Source organism: Bos indicus, chromosome 18 (assembly GCF_029378745.1).
Source record: "Bos indicus isolate NIAB-ARS_2022 breed Sahiwal x Tharparkar chromosome 18, NIAB-ARS_B.indTharparkar_mat_pri_1.0, whole genome shotgun sequence".
In the NCBI taxonomy this organism is placed as follows: Eukaryota; Metazoa; Chordata; class Mammalia; order Artiodactyla; family Bovidae; genus Bos; species Bos indicus.
Genome location: NC_091777.1, coordinates 55,655,728 through 55,668,660, shown reverse-complemented (window position 1 = coordinate 55,668,660; position 12,933 = coordinate 55,655,728). Strand labels below are relative to the sequence as shown.

General features: G+C 54.8%; 1 protein-coding gene across 1 annotated transcript in view; it reads right to left on the bottom strand.

The window, feature by feature from the left end:
* Positions 1-12,933, bottom strand: part of GRIN2D (glutamate ionotropic receptor NMDA type subunit 2D) — a 34,314-nt gene that overhangs the window by 18,788 nt on the left and 2,593 nt on the right. Inside the window, exons 2-7 of the mRNA XM_070771388.1 lie at positions 11,653-12,143; positions 7,632-8,251; positions 3,016-3,130; positions 2,410-2,621; positions 1,972-2,140; positions 1,272-1,425 (exon numbers count right to left, since the gene is read on the bottom strand). Coding sequence (XP_070627489.1) covers positions 1,272-1,425; positions 1,972-2,140; positions 2,410-2,621; positions 3,016-3,130; positions 7,632-8,251; positions 11,653-12,117 — 1,735 coding nt within the window. The 5' untranslated portion in view covers positions 12,118-12,143. The remainder of the gene's footprint in view (positions 1-1,271; positions 1,426-1,971; positions 2,141-2,409; positions 2,622-3,015; positions 3,131-7,631; positions 8,252-11,652; positions 12,144-12,933) is intronic.

Genomic DNA, 12,933 nt, shown 5'->3' with positions numbered 1-12,933 from the left:
GAGACACCACTGGGAAAACAGACGGAAAACAAAACACCAGGGAAGGGCTGTCCCTTCTCCTCCCAGCCCTTCCCCCTCCCAGGAGCTTTGCTCAGACTTCAGAGAGCAAGAGGGAACGAATGGATGTGAACCGCTGCCTTTGGCCTCTCTTTTGTCCAAGCTCAGTAAATGAGCTCGCTCCTCAGTCTACCTCAAAGCCACCAGCCCATCGGGTGTCGGCTTTCTAATCGCATCCTAAGCCTGTTTACTTGTCTCACCCTCTCGGTCACCTTCCTATCCCATGCCCCAGCCTCTCTCTGCACTGACCTCTGCAGTAGCCTCTTCACGGGCCTCCTGCCTCCGCAGAGCCGCCAGTGGGATATTTTAAAAGTCTAAATCTGATCATATATCCCCACACCACTGCCTGCAGTTAAAAACCTTGCCATTGCAAACAAAACAAAACAAACCAAAAACTGCCTTCCTATCGCAGGGACCATCTGCACAATCCACCATCCAGTTCCATCTCAGTCACCTCCCACCCCTCCCGTGATCACTCACTGCCCCCTCCCCAATTCACACAGGCTTCCTGATAGTTCACAAATAACCCCACAAACATTCCCACCTTGGGGCCTTTGCCTGTTCCCTCTGCCTGTGACACTTTTCCAGCCAGATCTATGCAGGACCCGGTCACCCACTCAGACGGGCCTGCCTCTCCACCCAGGGCAGCATCAACCCTATTTCTCGCCATCTCTTCCCCTGGCTTAATTTCTCGTAGTATTTACCACCATCTGAAATTATGTGGTCAATGTTTCCCTTTAAGAGATTGTTTTCGGTCTCCCCTGTAAGACTGGCGCATAGCTCTTAGAGGGCAGAGTTTTGTGTGCAGCCCAGAGCCTGGCACATAGTAGGTGCTCAGTAAACACTGTTTGACAAGGGCCGTGCTCATCTCTTTTCCTTGTCTTATATACAGGGGAAAATGGGTTTTGCGGGGCCAGCTGCTTACACAATTTGCAGGGTTCTCTTTAAGAAAAAAGTACACATGATTATGAAGCCAAGACCGGGTACAGGGCCTTGAAGGGATTGTGTAGAAGACTCCTGAAGCTCAGACTTTCTTAGATGTATGGGAAAATTGCTTCTGGTGGGGGAGATTCTCCTATTTTACAGATCAGAGAACTGAGGCCCTCAGTTCACCTGAGTCACCCTGCTGGTACAAGCAATAACAAGACGGGAGTTAGACACACAGCGGCTCTGCCCCACTCCTGACTCCTTGTCGTTCCAGGGCCCCTGCTCACCAAGGAAGGCCGAGGGGGACACAGTGCCATTGCTCCGCGCCACCATGACGCTGATGCCAGTCTCTACGAAGGGCACAGAGAAATCCACGATTTCGGACCGCTCCTCGTTGATGGTGAGGGAGCCAATGGCCATGTCTGCTCGCTGGTAGAACACCTGAGGGTGAGGACAGGGAAGGAGTGAGGGAAGCCGGGTGGCTCTGGACAAAGACAGGTTCCAGGAGGAGACTAGCGACAGGGTGAGAGAGAGGGCTAGGAGGGTGGTGGGGTGGGTGAGGGGGACCCAGGCAGAGTCGGGCAGGAAAGGCGGAGGTGAGAGAACAAGAGTGGGAAGAAGTGGTCTTCATCCTCCTTCACCGGGAGGTTTGGGACCTCCATCCTCCTGGCCCCGCCCCCTTTTCCTAGTCTCTAAGGTTCCACTCTCCGAGCTCCGCCTCCTCCGCCCTGAAGGTCCCTCCTCCTGGCCCCGCCCCTCCACCAAAGTGAGCCTTTCCTGTGGCCCCGCCTCTTCAAATCCAGGCGTGGCCACTTTGACCACGCCCCCAGACCGCGGCGTGCCCTCGTAGCCCCGCCCCTCTCGGAGACACGGCTCCCGCCTCCCGGCTCCGACCCCCGACCCAGCAGCTCCTTGGCCAGGACCTGGTCCTGACTCCGCTCCCCACCTGCCCCGTCTCGGTCCCCGCCCTGTCTTCGCCCACCTCACCTCCCCGATCATGCCGTTCCAGACGCCGTCGATCTTTTTGCCGTGCTTCCCGTTGGTGACCAGGTAGAGGTCGTAGCTGAAGCCGATGGTCTGCGCCAGCCGCTTCAGAATGTCGATGCAGAAGCCCTTGCAGCAGCGCTTTTCCGGGCGGGGGGCATCAGGCGGAGGGCTGCGGGGGGCGATCAGGCTCGGGAACGTTGGGGACACCCCCCACCCCCACCCCACGCCTTATGGAGAGAGGGACGAGCAGCAGCTAAAACGATGGTGGGCGTCGCTTTCTGGGAAAACTGAGACTCCAAGGAATTACGTGACTTGTCCAAGGTCACCCAGCTGGAGGGCTTTCCGGGCCCCAAGGGAGGTGGGGTCTGGGGGGCCAGGACTGCAGGAGACTGCAAGGGAGGGTTTTGAAACGGGACCTCCTGGATCCCAGGCTGTCACCTGTGGGTGCGGTTGAGCTGGCTCCGGCAGGGCACAGAGTCTCGGATGCAAGTGCCACTGATGGGGTCGGCGGGCTCCACGATGACGAAGGGCCGCTCTTCCAGCGTGGCCACCGTGAGGTGCTGCGTGTCATCCACTGGCTGCAGGAAGCGGCCGTAGCGCGACCACAGTGGGTACTTGAGGCGGAGAGTCTGCTGCTCCCAGCTGCCCACCTTGGCCAAGAGCAGGGGATTCAGGCTTCCTGAGGGGGCACTTTCCAGAATGTTCTGGCTTTCCTGGCCCTCCTTCCTCAGAGCCCCGGGCTCCCAGCTCCTTCTCCCTCAGATCCAGAAGTCTGGACCCCCTCTCCCCTACCTCTCTCCAGGACCTGGAAACCCTTTAGGCCCATTACCCTGGGCTTTCTTCTACCAGGACCCAGGGGTCTGGGTTCCCAGTTCTTTCCTTGACCACCTGGAATCTCAGGCTCTCAGCCCCTTCCTCCCTCAGAGGCCAGAGCCCAGGGCCTCAGCCCCCACCTCTGCCAGAAGTCTGGGTCCTCACTGCTTCTTCCCCAGGACCCAGGAGTCCCACTCCTCGCCTGTGCCTGAGGTCAGTGCTGGGACTCACCACCTCCCACGTCCTGTCTCGGGTGAGGGAGATGACCACCAGGGAGGGGTTCACAAGGAAGCCGTCCTCATTGAAGGAGTAGTCCCGGTTGTCCCAGGTAATATTCATGAAGTACCTGCCCAGGAGGAAGGGAGGGTAGTGTGGGGCCCTGGACTGGACCTTGGCACCTGAAGGCAGAGAAAGTCCCCTTGCTACTGACCAACCCCACCCCCCCCCTAGTTCGAATCTCTCTTTCGGGTTCTTGAAGACCTGAATATGCCCCTTCTTCACTAGGCACTCTCCTTCGCCAGCCCGGTGCCCCCAAGACAAGGTCCCAGACCCTTAGCCTGGGTTTGGGGATCTCAGGGCTCCACCTGCCTCTGCAGCCCCATCTCTGATCACTTCCCACAGTCACTCTTTCCACCCAAACCCTTTCCCTGCCCCACCACACTGTATGTGGGGTGTCCTCCAAACACATCAAGTGGTTTCCTAGCTCTAGGTCTTTGTAGGTGCTTTTCTCTCTGCCTTCCCTAGCTCAGTTGGTAAAGAATCTGCCTGCAGTGCAGGAGACTGGGGTTCGATCCCTGTGTTGGGAAGATCTCCTGGAGAAGGAAATGGCAAACAACTATAATATTCTTGCCTGGAAAATCCCATGGACAGAGGAGCCTGGTGGGCTACAGTCCATAGCGTTGCAAAGAGTTTGGCACAACTGAGAGACTAACAGTTTCATTTTTTCTCTCTGCCTAGGAAAAAACCCTTGGAAAAAGGAAAAAGATGCAGGTTCAATCCCTGGTCAGGGAAGTTCCACATGCCGGGCAGTGCAGCCAAAAGAAAAAAAAAAAAAACAAAAAAAACCCTTATTCTCTCCTCATCCTGATTAGTTCTTAGGTGTTCAAGACTCCGCTCACGTCCATCTTCTGGACAAAAGCCCTGGGAGGGGCTCTGGACTCCCAAATATCTTTACTATACAGCGGCAGCCTGCACTCTGAATGCTCTTCGCATCACCCTGGTCACTGGACCAGACCCTCAGCTGCCATCCTCACCCCCTCACTCCCCCTCCCTCACCCCCCATGCAGGGCATCTGTCCTCAAATCCCATCCTTCCTGCCCCGGGGATATCTCTGCCCCAGCCCTCCTCTCTGTCCCTACAACCCTCCAGGACCCCACCCCAGCCTCCTACTTTGCCTCCAGCCTCCAATCTTTCTCCTCCAACCTGAACCCATCCCACCCCAGAGGGGTCTGTCTACACCCCAAACTGACTACACTCTCTCCTGCTCAGAGCCCACTCATAGCTTCCGAGTCCCCTAGAATACAGTTTGAACCTCTCAACCTGGCATTCAAAACCCTTGTAAGGACTTCCCTGATGGCCCAGTGGCTAAGACTCTGCTCTCCCAATGCAGGGGGCCCAGGTTTGATCACCAGTCAGGGAACTAAGATCCCACATGCTGCAACTAAGACCTGGCACAGCCAAATACATTTTCTTTTTTTTTAAAAAAGGGCCCTTGTGGCCTGTCCCCCCTCTGCCTCACCAGCCTCATCACTCCCAACCCGTAAATTCTCCTGCCTTTATCCACCCTGAGCTATTATGGTCCCACCAAACTGCTCCAAGTTTTTCTCCCCTCTGGTCCTTTGCACAATGCTCTTTCCCCTCTCTGGATTATCTATTTCTGGGGGACTCCCGATTGCCTTTGAAGCCAAATCTAAATCCCTAACCTGGCCTAAATGCCCTACCTACGCTGGGCCACATGTCACTCCATCATATTCTGCCCGCTTGCCCACTGTGCTCCAGACACATTGGCTTTATTTCAGGCATTTCCAGCCTCAGGGCCCTTAAACCTTCTGTTCCTCCTCCCTTCTCTTCACGCGGATCTTCCAATAGTTGGCTCTCTCTGTCTCCCTTTTTGTTTCTGGCTATGCTGCTCAGCTTGTGGGATTTTAGTTCCCCAACCAGGGACTGAACCCAGGTCCTTTGCAGTGAGATCATGGAGTCCTAACCACTGGACTACCAGGGAATTCCCCTGGCTCTTTCTCTTTATCCATTTTTTTTTTTTTAACCTCCAAATTTCCCCAACTCAGAAAGGCCTTTCCTGATGACCTCGTCTAACCTAGCACCATAGGCATTTCTCATTACATTCTGCCTGCTTTATTTTCATCTCAGAAGTTATTACCCATTGATGTTTTTTTCCTTTCTTTTCTTGTTTGTCCACTGATTGTCTCTCCTATGAGACTGTGAGCTCTGTGAGAGCAGAGGCCTCGTTCAACATTATACTCTGTGTATAAAGCAGGGCTTGGCACATTGCAGACTCTTGATAAAGGGCTTTTCAACAAATGAATGAATGAGCAATTTATTCTTCGGGTCTCAACTTATACCACCTCCTCCTGGAAACTTCCCTGAACCCATAGGCTGACCCATAACTTGTGTAGCCTAGTCTGGAATGTTGACTGAGGCCAACCCAATTCCTCTCCTGGGAGAAAGTTAGCTGTGAGATTTGGAGGGATGGTGGTGGACAGGGCTTCCCAGGTGGTGCTAGTGGTAAAGAATCAGCCTGCCAACGCAGGAGACGTAAGAGACGCAGGTTCAGTCCCTGGGTCGGGAAGATCTCCTGGAGGAAGGCGTGGAAACCTACTCCAGTATCCTTGCCTGTCCGTGGGATCGCAAAGATCCCTGATCGCAAAGATGCCTGAAGGGACTTAGCACACACACATGTGGCAGACACAATGGGCTGAAATGATGAGTATCATGAAGGAACAGAAATTCTGGGTCATCAGAAGAACTGGACAGGGAGAAGAACTGCCCTCTGGGGGGACAAGGTAGAGACAGAGAGGGAGATGTTGATGAAGATGGAGATAGTGACGGGGAGGGAAAAGAGAGAGAGAGAATCAGAAAGAATTGAAAGAGTACCGAGAATTGAGGAACTGGCCTCAATTCCTGATGTCTGAGTTTCTGTGCGTGTTTATCTTTTCCAATAAACCCCATTTTCCCCGAGGAAACTTGAATGAGACTGCTTCCTGTGACCAAAAATGTTCTGGCTTAGCAGTTCCTCCACGGTGCTCCCACAAAGCCCGTGCAACCTCCATTACTGCAAGTATCATGCTGTGCTGTCATTATGCCGTCCCTGTCTGCTACCCCTACAGGACCCTGTGTTCTCTGAAGAGAAGTCCACGGTCTTATTCATCTCTGCGTTCCCAGGTCCCAGCAGGAGCCCTAGTTCCTAGCGGGCGCTCAGTAAGTATTTATGAACGAGGGAGGCTTCTCTCATTGTCTGGTCCCTGGATCCTGATTCCCAAATCACCACTTCTCAATTCTCCTCCCTTAGGCTTTCTTCCCCACCCTTCACCTCTTCCCAAACTCAGGTCATCCTCATTTCAGTATCCAAGGCCCCTCTTTCCACTGCTCTGTCACCAAACTCCCAAAGCTTCCTAGGGTCGAGATGCTGTTTCTCACCAAACCCTGGTCCCCTCATCTAAAACAGTAGTGTGAACAAATTAAATAATATAAAACAGTAGCGTGCCAGTTGCGTACAGCCCTGTCCAGCTAGAATCAACATTCCCCATATTCCCTGACATTCCTTGCTAACCCAGGCCATGCGCAGGTGATATTAAAACTCTAACAATCAGTGTGGCACAGACACTAGCCAATCAGAATCGGTGTCTAGCCAATCTGCATGGATGTGGCTACAAACAACCAGTAATTCAAGCCCCTGCCAAGTGACTACATTCTCACGAATGGGGTGTAAGACTCGTCCCTTCTGCCTCACTGGCCTAAAGGAAATGGCGTGTTCTCCACCTCCTCTCTTTCCCCCTTCTCACGAGCTAGAATTCAGACATGCCCTTTGACCCAGCTTCCACCATATGGAAAGATGGCAGAGCAACAAGGTGGGAGGGTCCTGGGCCCTTGAATGACCACATGGAACGATGGAGTCTCCTGATAACCTGGACCATGGATCTCTGGGTTGTTAAGTGAGAGACCTCTCTACCTTGTTGGAGACATTGCATTGTTGGGTCTTTTGGTTACTGAAGTTCACCTCCTACACTAACTAGGGTGGTGGTGGTGGTTTAGTCACTAAGTCACATCTGACTCTTTGGGATCCCTTTAGGACCCTTGCCAGGCTCCTCTGTCCATGGGATTTCCCAGGCAAGAATATTGGAGTGTTTGCCATTTCCTACTCCAGGGGACCTTCCCGACCCAGGGATCGAGTCTGCATCTCCTGCATTGCAGGTGGATTCTTTACTGACTGAGCCACCAGGGAAGCCCCCCCAACTAGGTATTTCACCGAATCTAAGATGCTATCGACTAGATGTATTGCTATTTTTACAACCATGAAGGGGGAAAAAAAGCACTGCCCACGAAATCATGATAAGTGATGATTGTAAGACATGTCTTGATTTCAAAGACATTAAAACTGCAAAAACGCATATGCTAAAATCGTGAAATACAGTAATCCTCTCCCGGTATCTCAGGGTTTTTTTTTCCAAATCAGTTGATTTAATCCCAGAAAGAAGAGCCAATTTCACTTATTTTACAGAAAAGGAGACTGAAGTTCTGAGAGGCAAGGTGACCCATTTGAAGTCACTGAGCACCCCAGGTGATCTAGTTCAGGAGTCCTCTCACGGCCCTCCCAGCCCAGCCCTGCTCACCTGTGTAGACTCTCCCCTCGATGGGTGCGGTTCTGGGCGCGACAGTCGTGGCCAAGTTCAGGCAGGAAGCCATAGTCACGCAGCAGGGCCTGGGCACCTCTGGCCACAACGGCCACACCAGCTGCCACACGCCGGGCCAGGTCATCCCTCCAGCCTGCCGAGCGCACTGCAAACAGCCCAGCAGGCAGTGGGGCGCCTCCTGGCAGAAGAGGCGGCTCCCCGGGAGCGCCTGAGCCCCCGCCTCCAGCCAGCTGGGGCCCCACCATAAACCAGACGTAGCCAGGCCCCGTGAGGCCAGCCTCCTCAGCTGCCCGAAACACAGGCTCGGCCTCCTCACGGGCACAGAAGAGCAGGCGGATCTGGGCGCTGACACTGCGGAGTTGGGCGCTCAGCACGGCCTCGCCAGCCCCAGGGTCCAGTGTCAACGCTCCGCGGTGCTCCCAGCCCACCAGGCTGCCATCAGTGAGCACCTCGATGTAGGACAGGAAGGCCCGGTGGCCGGGGGCACGCGTGGTCACGGCTACAAAGGATGTCCAGTCGTATTCCTCCAGCACCTCGAAGATGACCTGAAGCTGCTGCTCTGTGGACGAGCCCAGCTGAAGAAAAGTGGAACCTTTCTCCTGCAGGGGAGGAGAAGGATGTCAGGCCTCCCCCATGTGGAGATCTCAGCTCCCAGCTGCTGACCTTCAGCAGCCAGCGAGGGGCTCACAGCTCCCAGGGATCCAGAGGGGACCTCATCTCCCAACAATGGATAAGGGCATCACAGATCTCAACATCTAGCTGTTTGCCAAACTCATCTCATTTCCTTGCTTGGGGCACAGAGCTAGACCTGGGTTAGGTTTAGCCTCAGGACTGAGTTCTAGGCTCATCCATAAAAACCTTTCCGCCCAAGCACCTTACTCTTCCCTGTCAGAGGGCAGATGCAGAGGCCCCCGAGGAGGAATCTAGGGGATTACAAAGGCACAGCATGGAGGAAACTGAGTCCCTGAGTCAGAGCTTGGAGGAGAGCCAACTCCAATCAGGAACACCTGTTTGGATTTTATATGAGTGAGGAACAACCTTCTATTGAGTTAAGCCACTGAAAAGTGGGGGTTTATCTGTTACAGCAGCTAACATAACCCTAGTGAACACAGGCAGCAACCCGGGAAAGAACTACAGTTCCCAGCATCCACTGAGAGGGACTACATCTCCCAACAGGCCATGAAAGTGCTGAAGGTAGTCTCTCCCAACTCAGCTTTGCTGAGTAGGCTTGCCCTTCTCTGCTTTTATTCCTACGTTCCTGTCCCCTCCTTCTCTGTTTCCTTTGCTAGACTCTCTTCCTCTGTCAGAATTCTAAACATAGGAGTGCCCTCATCTCCTCTTTCCTTCTCTGTTCTCTCTTCCTGGTGATCTCATCCAAACCCAAGGGTTTAAATATTGTCTCCTGTGGTCTCCAGTATGGTAGCTGCTAGCCACCCTTGACTATTCAAATTAAATCAAAGTTAAATAAAATTTAGTTCCTTGGTTATACTAACCACACATCAAGTGCTCAACAGCTCACATGGCTAGTGGCTATCATATTTGACAGAGTAGATGAAGACCACTTTCATCATTTCAGCAGAAAATCCTGTTGGACAGACCTTGGGCCCACATCCAGGCCATTTCCAAGTCTTCTCAGTTCTCTGTTCAAAATATGACCCCAGCTGTTCATTCTTCACTATGGCCCCATCATGACCCTCATCGCTTCCCCTTTCTTGCCTAGATGACAACAGCTTCATAACCCATCTCTGCTTCCTTTCTCGAACCTTTCATTTTCCAGACAACAGCCAGAGTGATCTTTTCAAAATATTAGTTGGATCGCCTCCCTTCTTGGTTGAAAACCTTCCAAAAACTCTGTGTCAGAGTCAAAGCCAAAGTCCTCGCTGTGGCCCATAAGGCCCCATATGACCTGGTCCCTGTGGCCTCTTTGACCTCATGTCCTGCCAGCCCCACCTCTTTGCTCTTCCTCAAACACCTCAGGTTCCTTCTAGACTCAAGGGCTTTGCCCTTCACTGTCACCTTTCTCAGGGACACCCCCCAGCTCCTTCCCCTCCTCCGGCCTCAGGTCCAGCTCAGTTTTACCTCCTCAGGGAAGCCTCCCCTGACCACCATCTACTGAAACCACGGCGGCCTTGGTCATTACCTCTCCTCCAGGACAGATTTCACTATCTGTTATTTGTTTTGTCTGTCTCCTCATTAGAAATGCAAGCTTCGTAAGAGCAGAGACCGTGTCTTTTTTTTTTTTTTAACCTTCCCTAACTGTATTCCCCAGAACCTGAAACAGCCCTGGCACAGAATCAGTCCTCAATAAATCTTCCAGTAATGCAATGAGACGAGCAAGTGGACTTTCTCCCTAGGCATATGCCTGTGGTTAAATGTGCGAGGGTTAGGGCACTTGTCCTGAAGGTATGAGGCTTCCCAGAATGCTATGAGACCCTGTGAGGCCCTCATCCTTGGCAGCTGAATGTGTACTCAGGGGACCACGTTCCCAGCATTCAATGGGGGCACAGATAGAGCTGTGAGGACCACTCTAAGACACTAAAAAGACTACATTTCCCAGAAGGCAACGGGTGTGCACTGAAGGGGCCACAGTGCCCACCAGACAATGAAATGGAGGGGCACACACTTCTCAGACGCCATGGAGGCAGGAGGGACAACATCTCTCCGTATCCCAAGAAGGCGTCAGCCAGGAAGTAGTAAGTTCACCTCGCAGGTGATCTGCCTACAGATCTCTGGACAACCCCATGCCAAAGAGAAGAACAAAGTTGGACAGAGGTCTTTCCCAGAGTGCTCGAGACAGAAGAAAACTACGAGTCCCGGCATGCAATAGAGATCTAGTCACAAAGCCGCCGGGCCCTCACAGCAGGGAATTGGTGGAGACTTAGGCTCCACCCACTCAGGTGGCCCCATCCTCAGGCGATACCCACTTCTCTGTTACACTGGCTCCACCCCTGAATAGGCCCCGCCTCTTCTCAGACGCCTCCTTTAAGCTGACCTGGTTCTTCTTAGTCCGCACACCAGGCTTGTTCAAATCCTGCCCTTCCCTACCAGAAGTCCACTCCAGCTGACCCCTCCTGTGCCCTCGGGAGGCAGGCCTCTCTCCATGCCACAGCCAGCTCCAGCCTCTGACCCTGCCTCCCCTGCAGGCTCCTGGCTTTGACCTCTCAATGGCTGAGCCTGCCTCTAAGCGGGAGGCCTTCATCTTTCCAGGCCCACTCTCTGAATTCTTGCTTTCCACGCCTTCCAATTGGGTACCTCCCCTGTCCAAATCCTCCTTTAGTACCGAGCTGAGGGCCTGTCCTCCCTGGCTAGCCCCGCCCCTTCCTTGACTCACCTCTTCCTTGACTGGCCTTCCCGCACTTCCTAGCTGCAAGGCTACCCCTCTCTCGCTCACTCACTAAGGACGCCTCCCTTTCTCATACTCATCCTTCCACCAGATGGTTCCGTCCTTCTCCGTTGACCTCTAGACCTCATGCTCAGCTAGCCGGGCCCCTCCCTATCCCTCAGTACTTAATACTCCTTTTTCCTGGTCACCGTGTCTGACTTTCTGGCTCCTGCTTACTCTCTAGTCTTCACCCTTTTCTGAGCCCCGTTCCTTTTCACTTGACACCCCGTCGCTGATCCCAGAGCCCACCCCTCACTCAGATCTTGCCATCTCAGGCATGCCCCCTCTGGCACCCACCCAGTCCTCGCCCCTCCCTGGCTGGCCTCGCCTCTTCCTCTGATCCCACCCCCTCCCCATTCACCGCTCCCGCAGCCTCTCAACTCTTCCCATAGCCTGGTCACCTCAGACCCTGCTTCTAGTTGATTCCCTGGCACACTCTGTTCCTCCTATATATCACGTCCCTCCAAGTCAGCCCCGCCCGTTACCTAGACCTGAGCTTGGCATCCCCGAGGCTGACCCTCAGGACTGGCCACGCCCCTTACCACCCCGCCCACCCACGGCCGACCCAGGCCCCGCCCCCGCATAGCCCCCCGAGCCCCGCCCACGTGTCGCGCGCACCTTGGGCGTGAGCACGAGCGCCGCGCCGCCGTGCACGGCCACGATGGGCAGCGAGGTCTGCGCCGACAGGAAGTCAAGGATGGGCGCGACGGCGGGCGCGCGCGAGTCGTCCTCGAAGACGACGCCGTGCACGCGCAGCCCCGACAGCAGGTCGCAGAGTTGCAGCACGAGGCTGCGTGGATCCGAGCCGTTGAGCACCAGCGCCACCGGCCGCACGTCCAGGCCCGGGCTGCGCACGGCCGCCGCTACGGCCGGGCCCAGGCGCGCCGCCTCGGTCGCGTACGCGGGCCCCGAGAACACGAGGGCCACGTTGAGCGGTCGCGCCCCGCCGGGGCCCCCGCCAGGCCCGCCGGCCCCGCCCGGCCCCGGCACCTCCTCCGGGAACGGGCTGGCACAGGCCAGCGCCAGCAGCAGCAACATCTTAGCGGGGCCCCGAGGGCCGCGGGGGCCACCGGCGCCGCGCATCGCCTGCGGGCCCTGCCGGGCGGCCTCTGAGCGCGAGGGCGCCCGGGGAGGGACACGGAGGAGGGGGGGTGGTGCGCAGAGACGGGGCGGCGGACACGCGGAGCAGAGAGAGGGACAGGAATGAGAGACAAGAAATAGAACGACAGAGACAAGGAGAGATACACGGTGAAGGGGAGATACGAGGAAGGAGAGACGCGGAGGTAGGAGAAATGTTGGAGTAATAGAGGGAGAGACACAGGGAAATACGGAGGCAAAGGGAGAGATACAGAAGCGAAGGGAAAAACACAGGGAGAATGGGTAATGGGGCCACAAAAGATACAGAAGTGGGGAGAAGAGATAGACAAGGGAGGACAATGAGACAGGCCAGATGGAAAAGAGACCCGCAGAGACCAGATCAGAACAGGAACAGAGAGAGAGAGAGGCCCAGGAAGATAGGAAGAGATGAAAACACCCACAGAGAGATGGTCAGGGAGAGAGAGTTGATGGGGTGGAGGAAAGAGATAGAAGGAGAAACAGACAGGGACAGATAGGCTCAGAGTAACAGAGCGAGAGATAAGACGGAATGACAGAAATAGGGAGGGAATGAGAGAGGCGGGAGAGATGCAGAGATAGACGAAGGAAGGTGGGGGAGAGGAGAGAAACCCGAAAGTTGGACGGAGAGAGGAAGGTGGAAAGAAACCGCAGGAAGATGGAGACAGACCCCACAGCCACCACAAGACACGCACCCACAAGAGACGGAGAAACAGTCAGAATTAGAGATTGAAGAGGCAGGCAGAGCAGACAGAAAACACAGGAAGACAGAAATAGCGAGGCAAG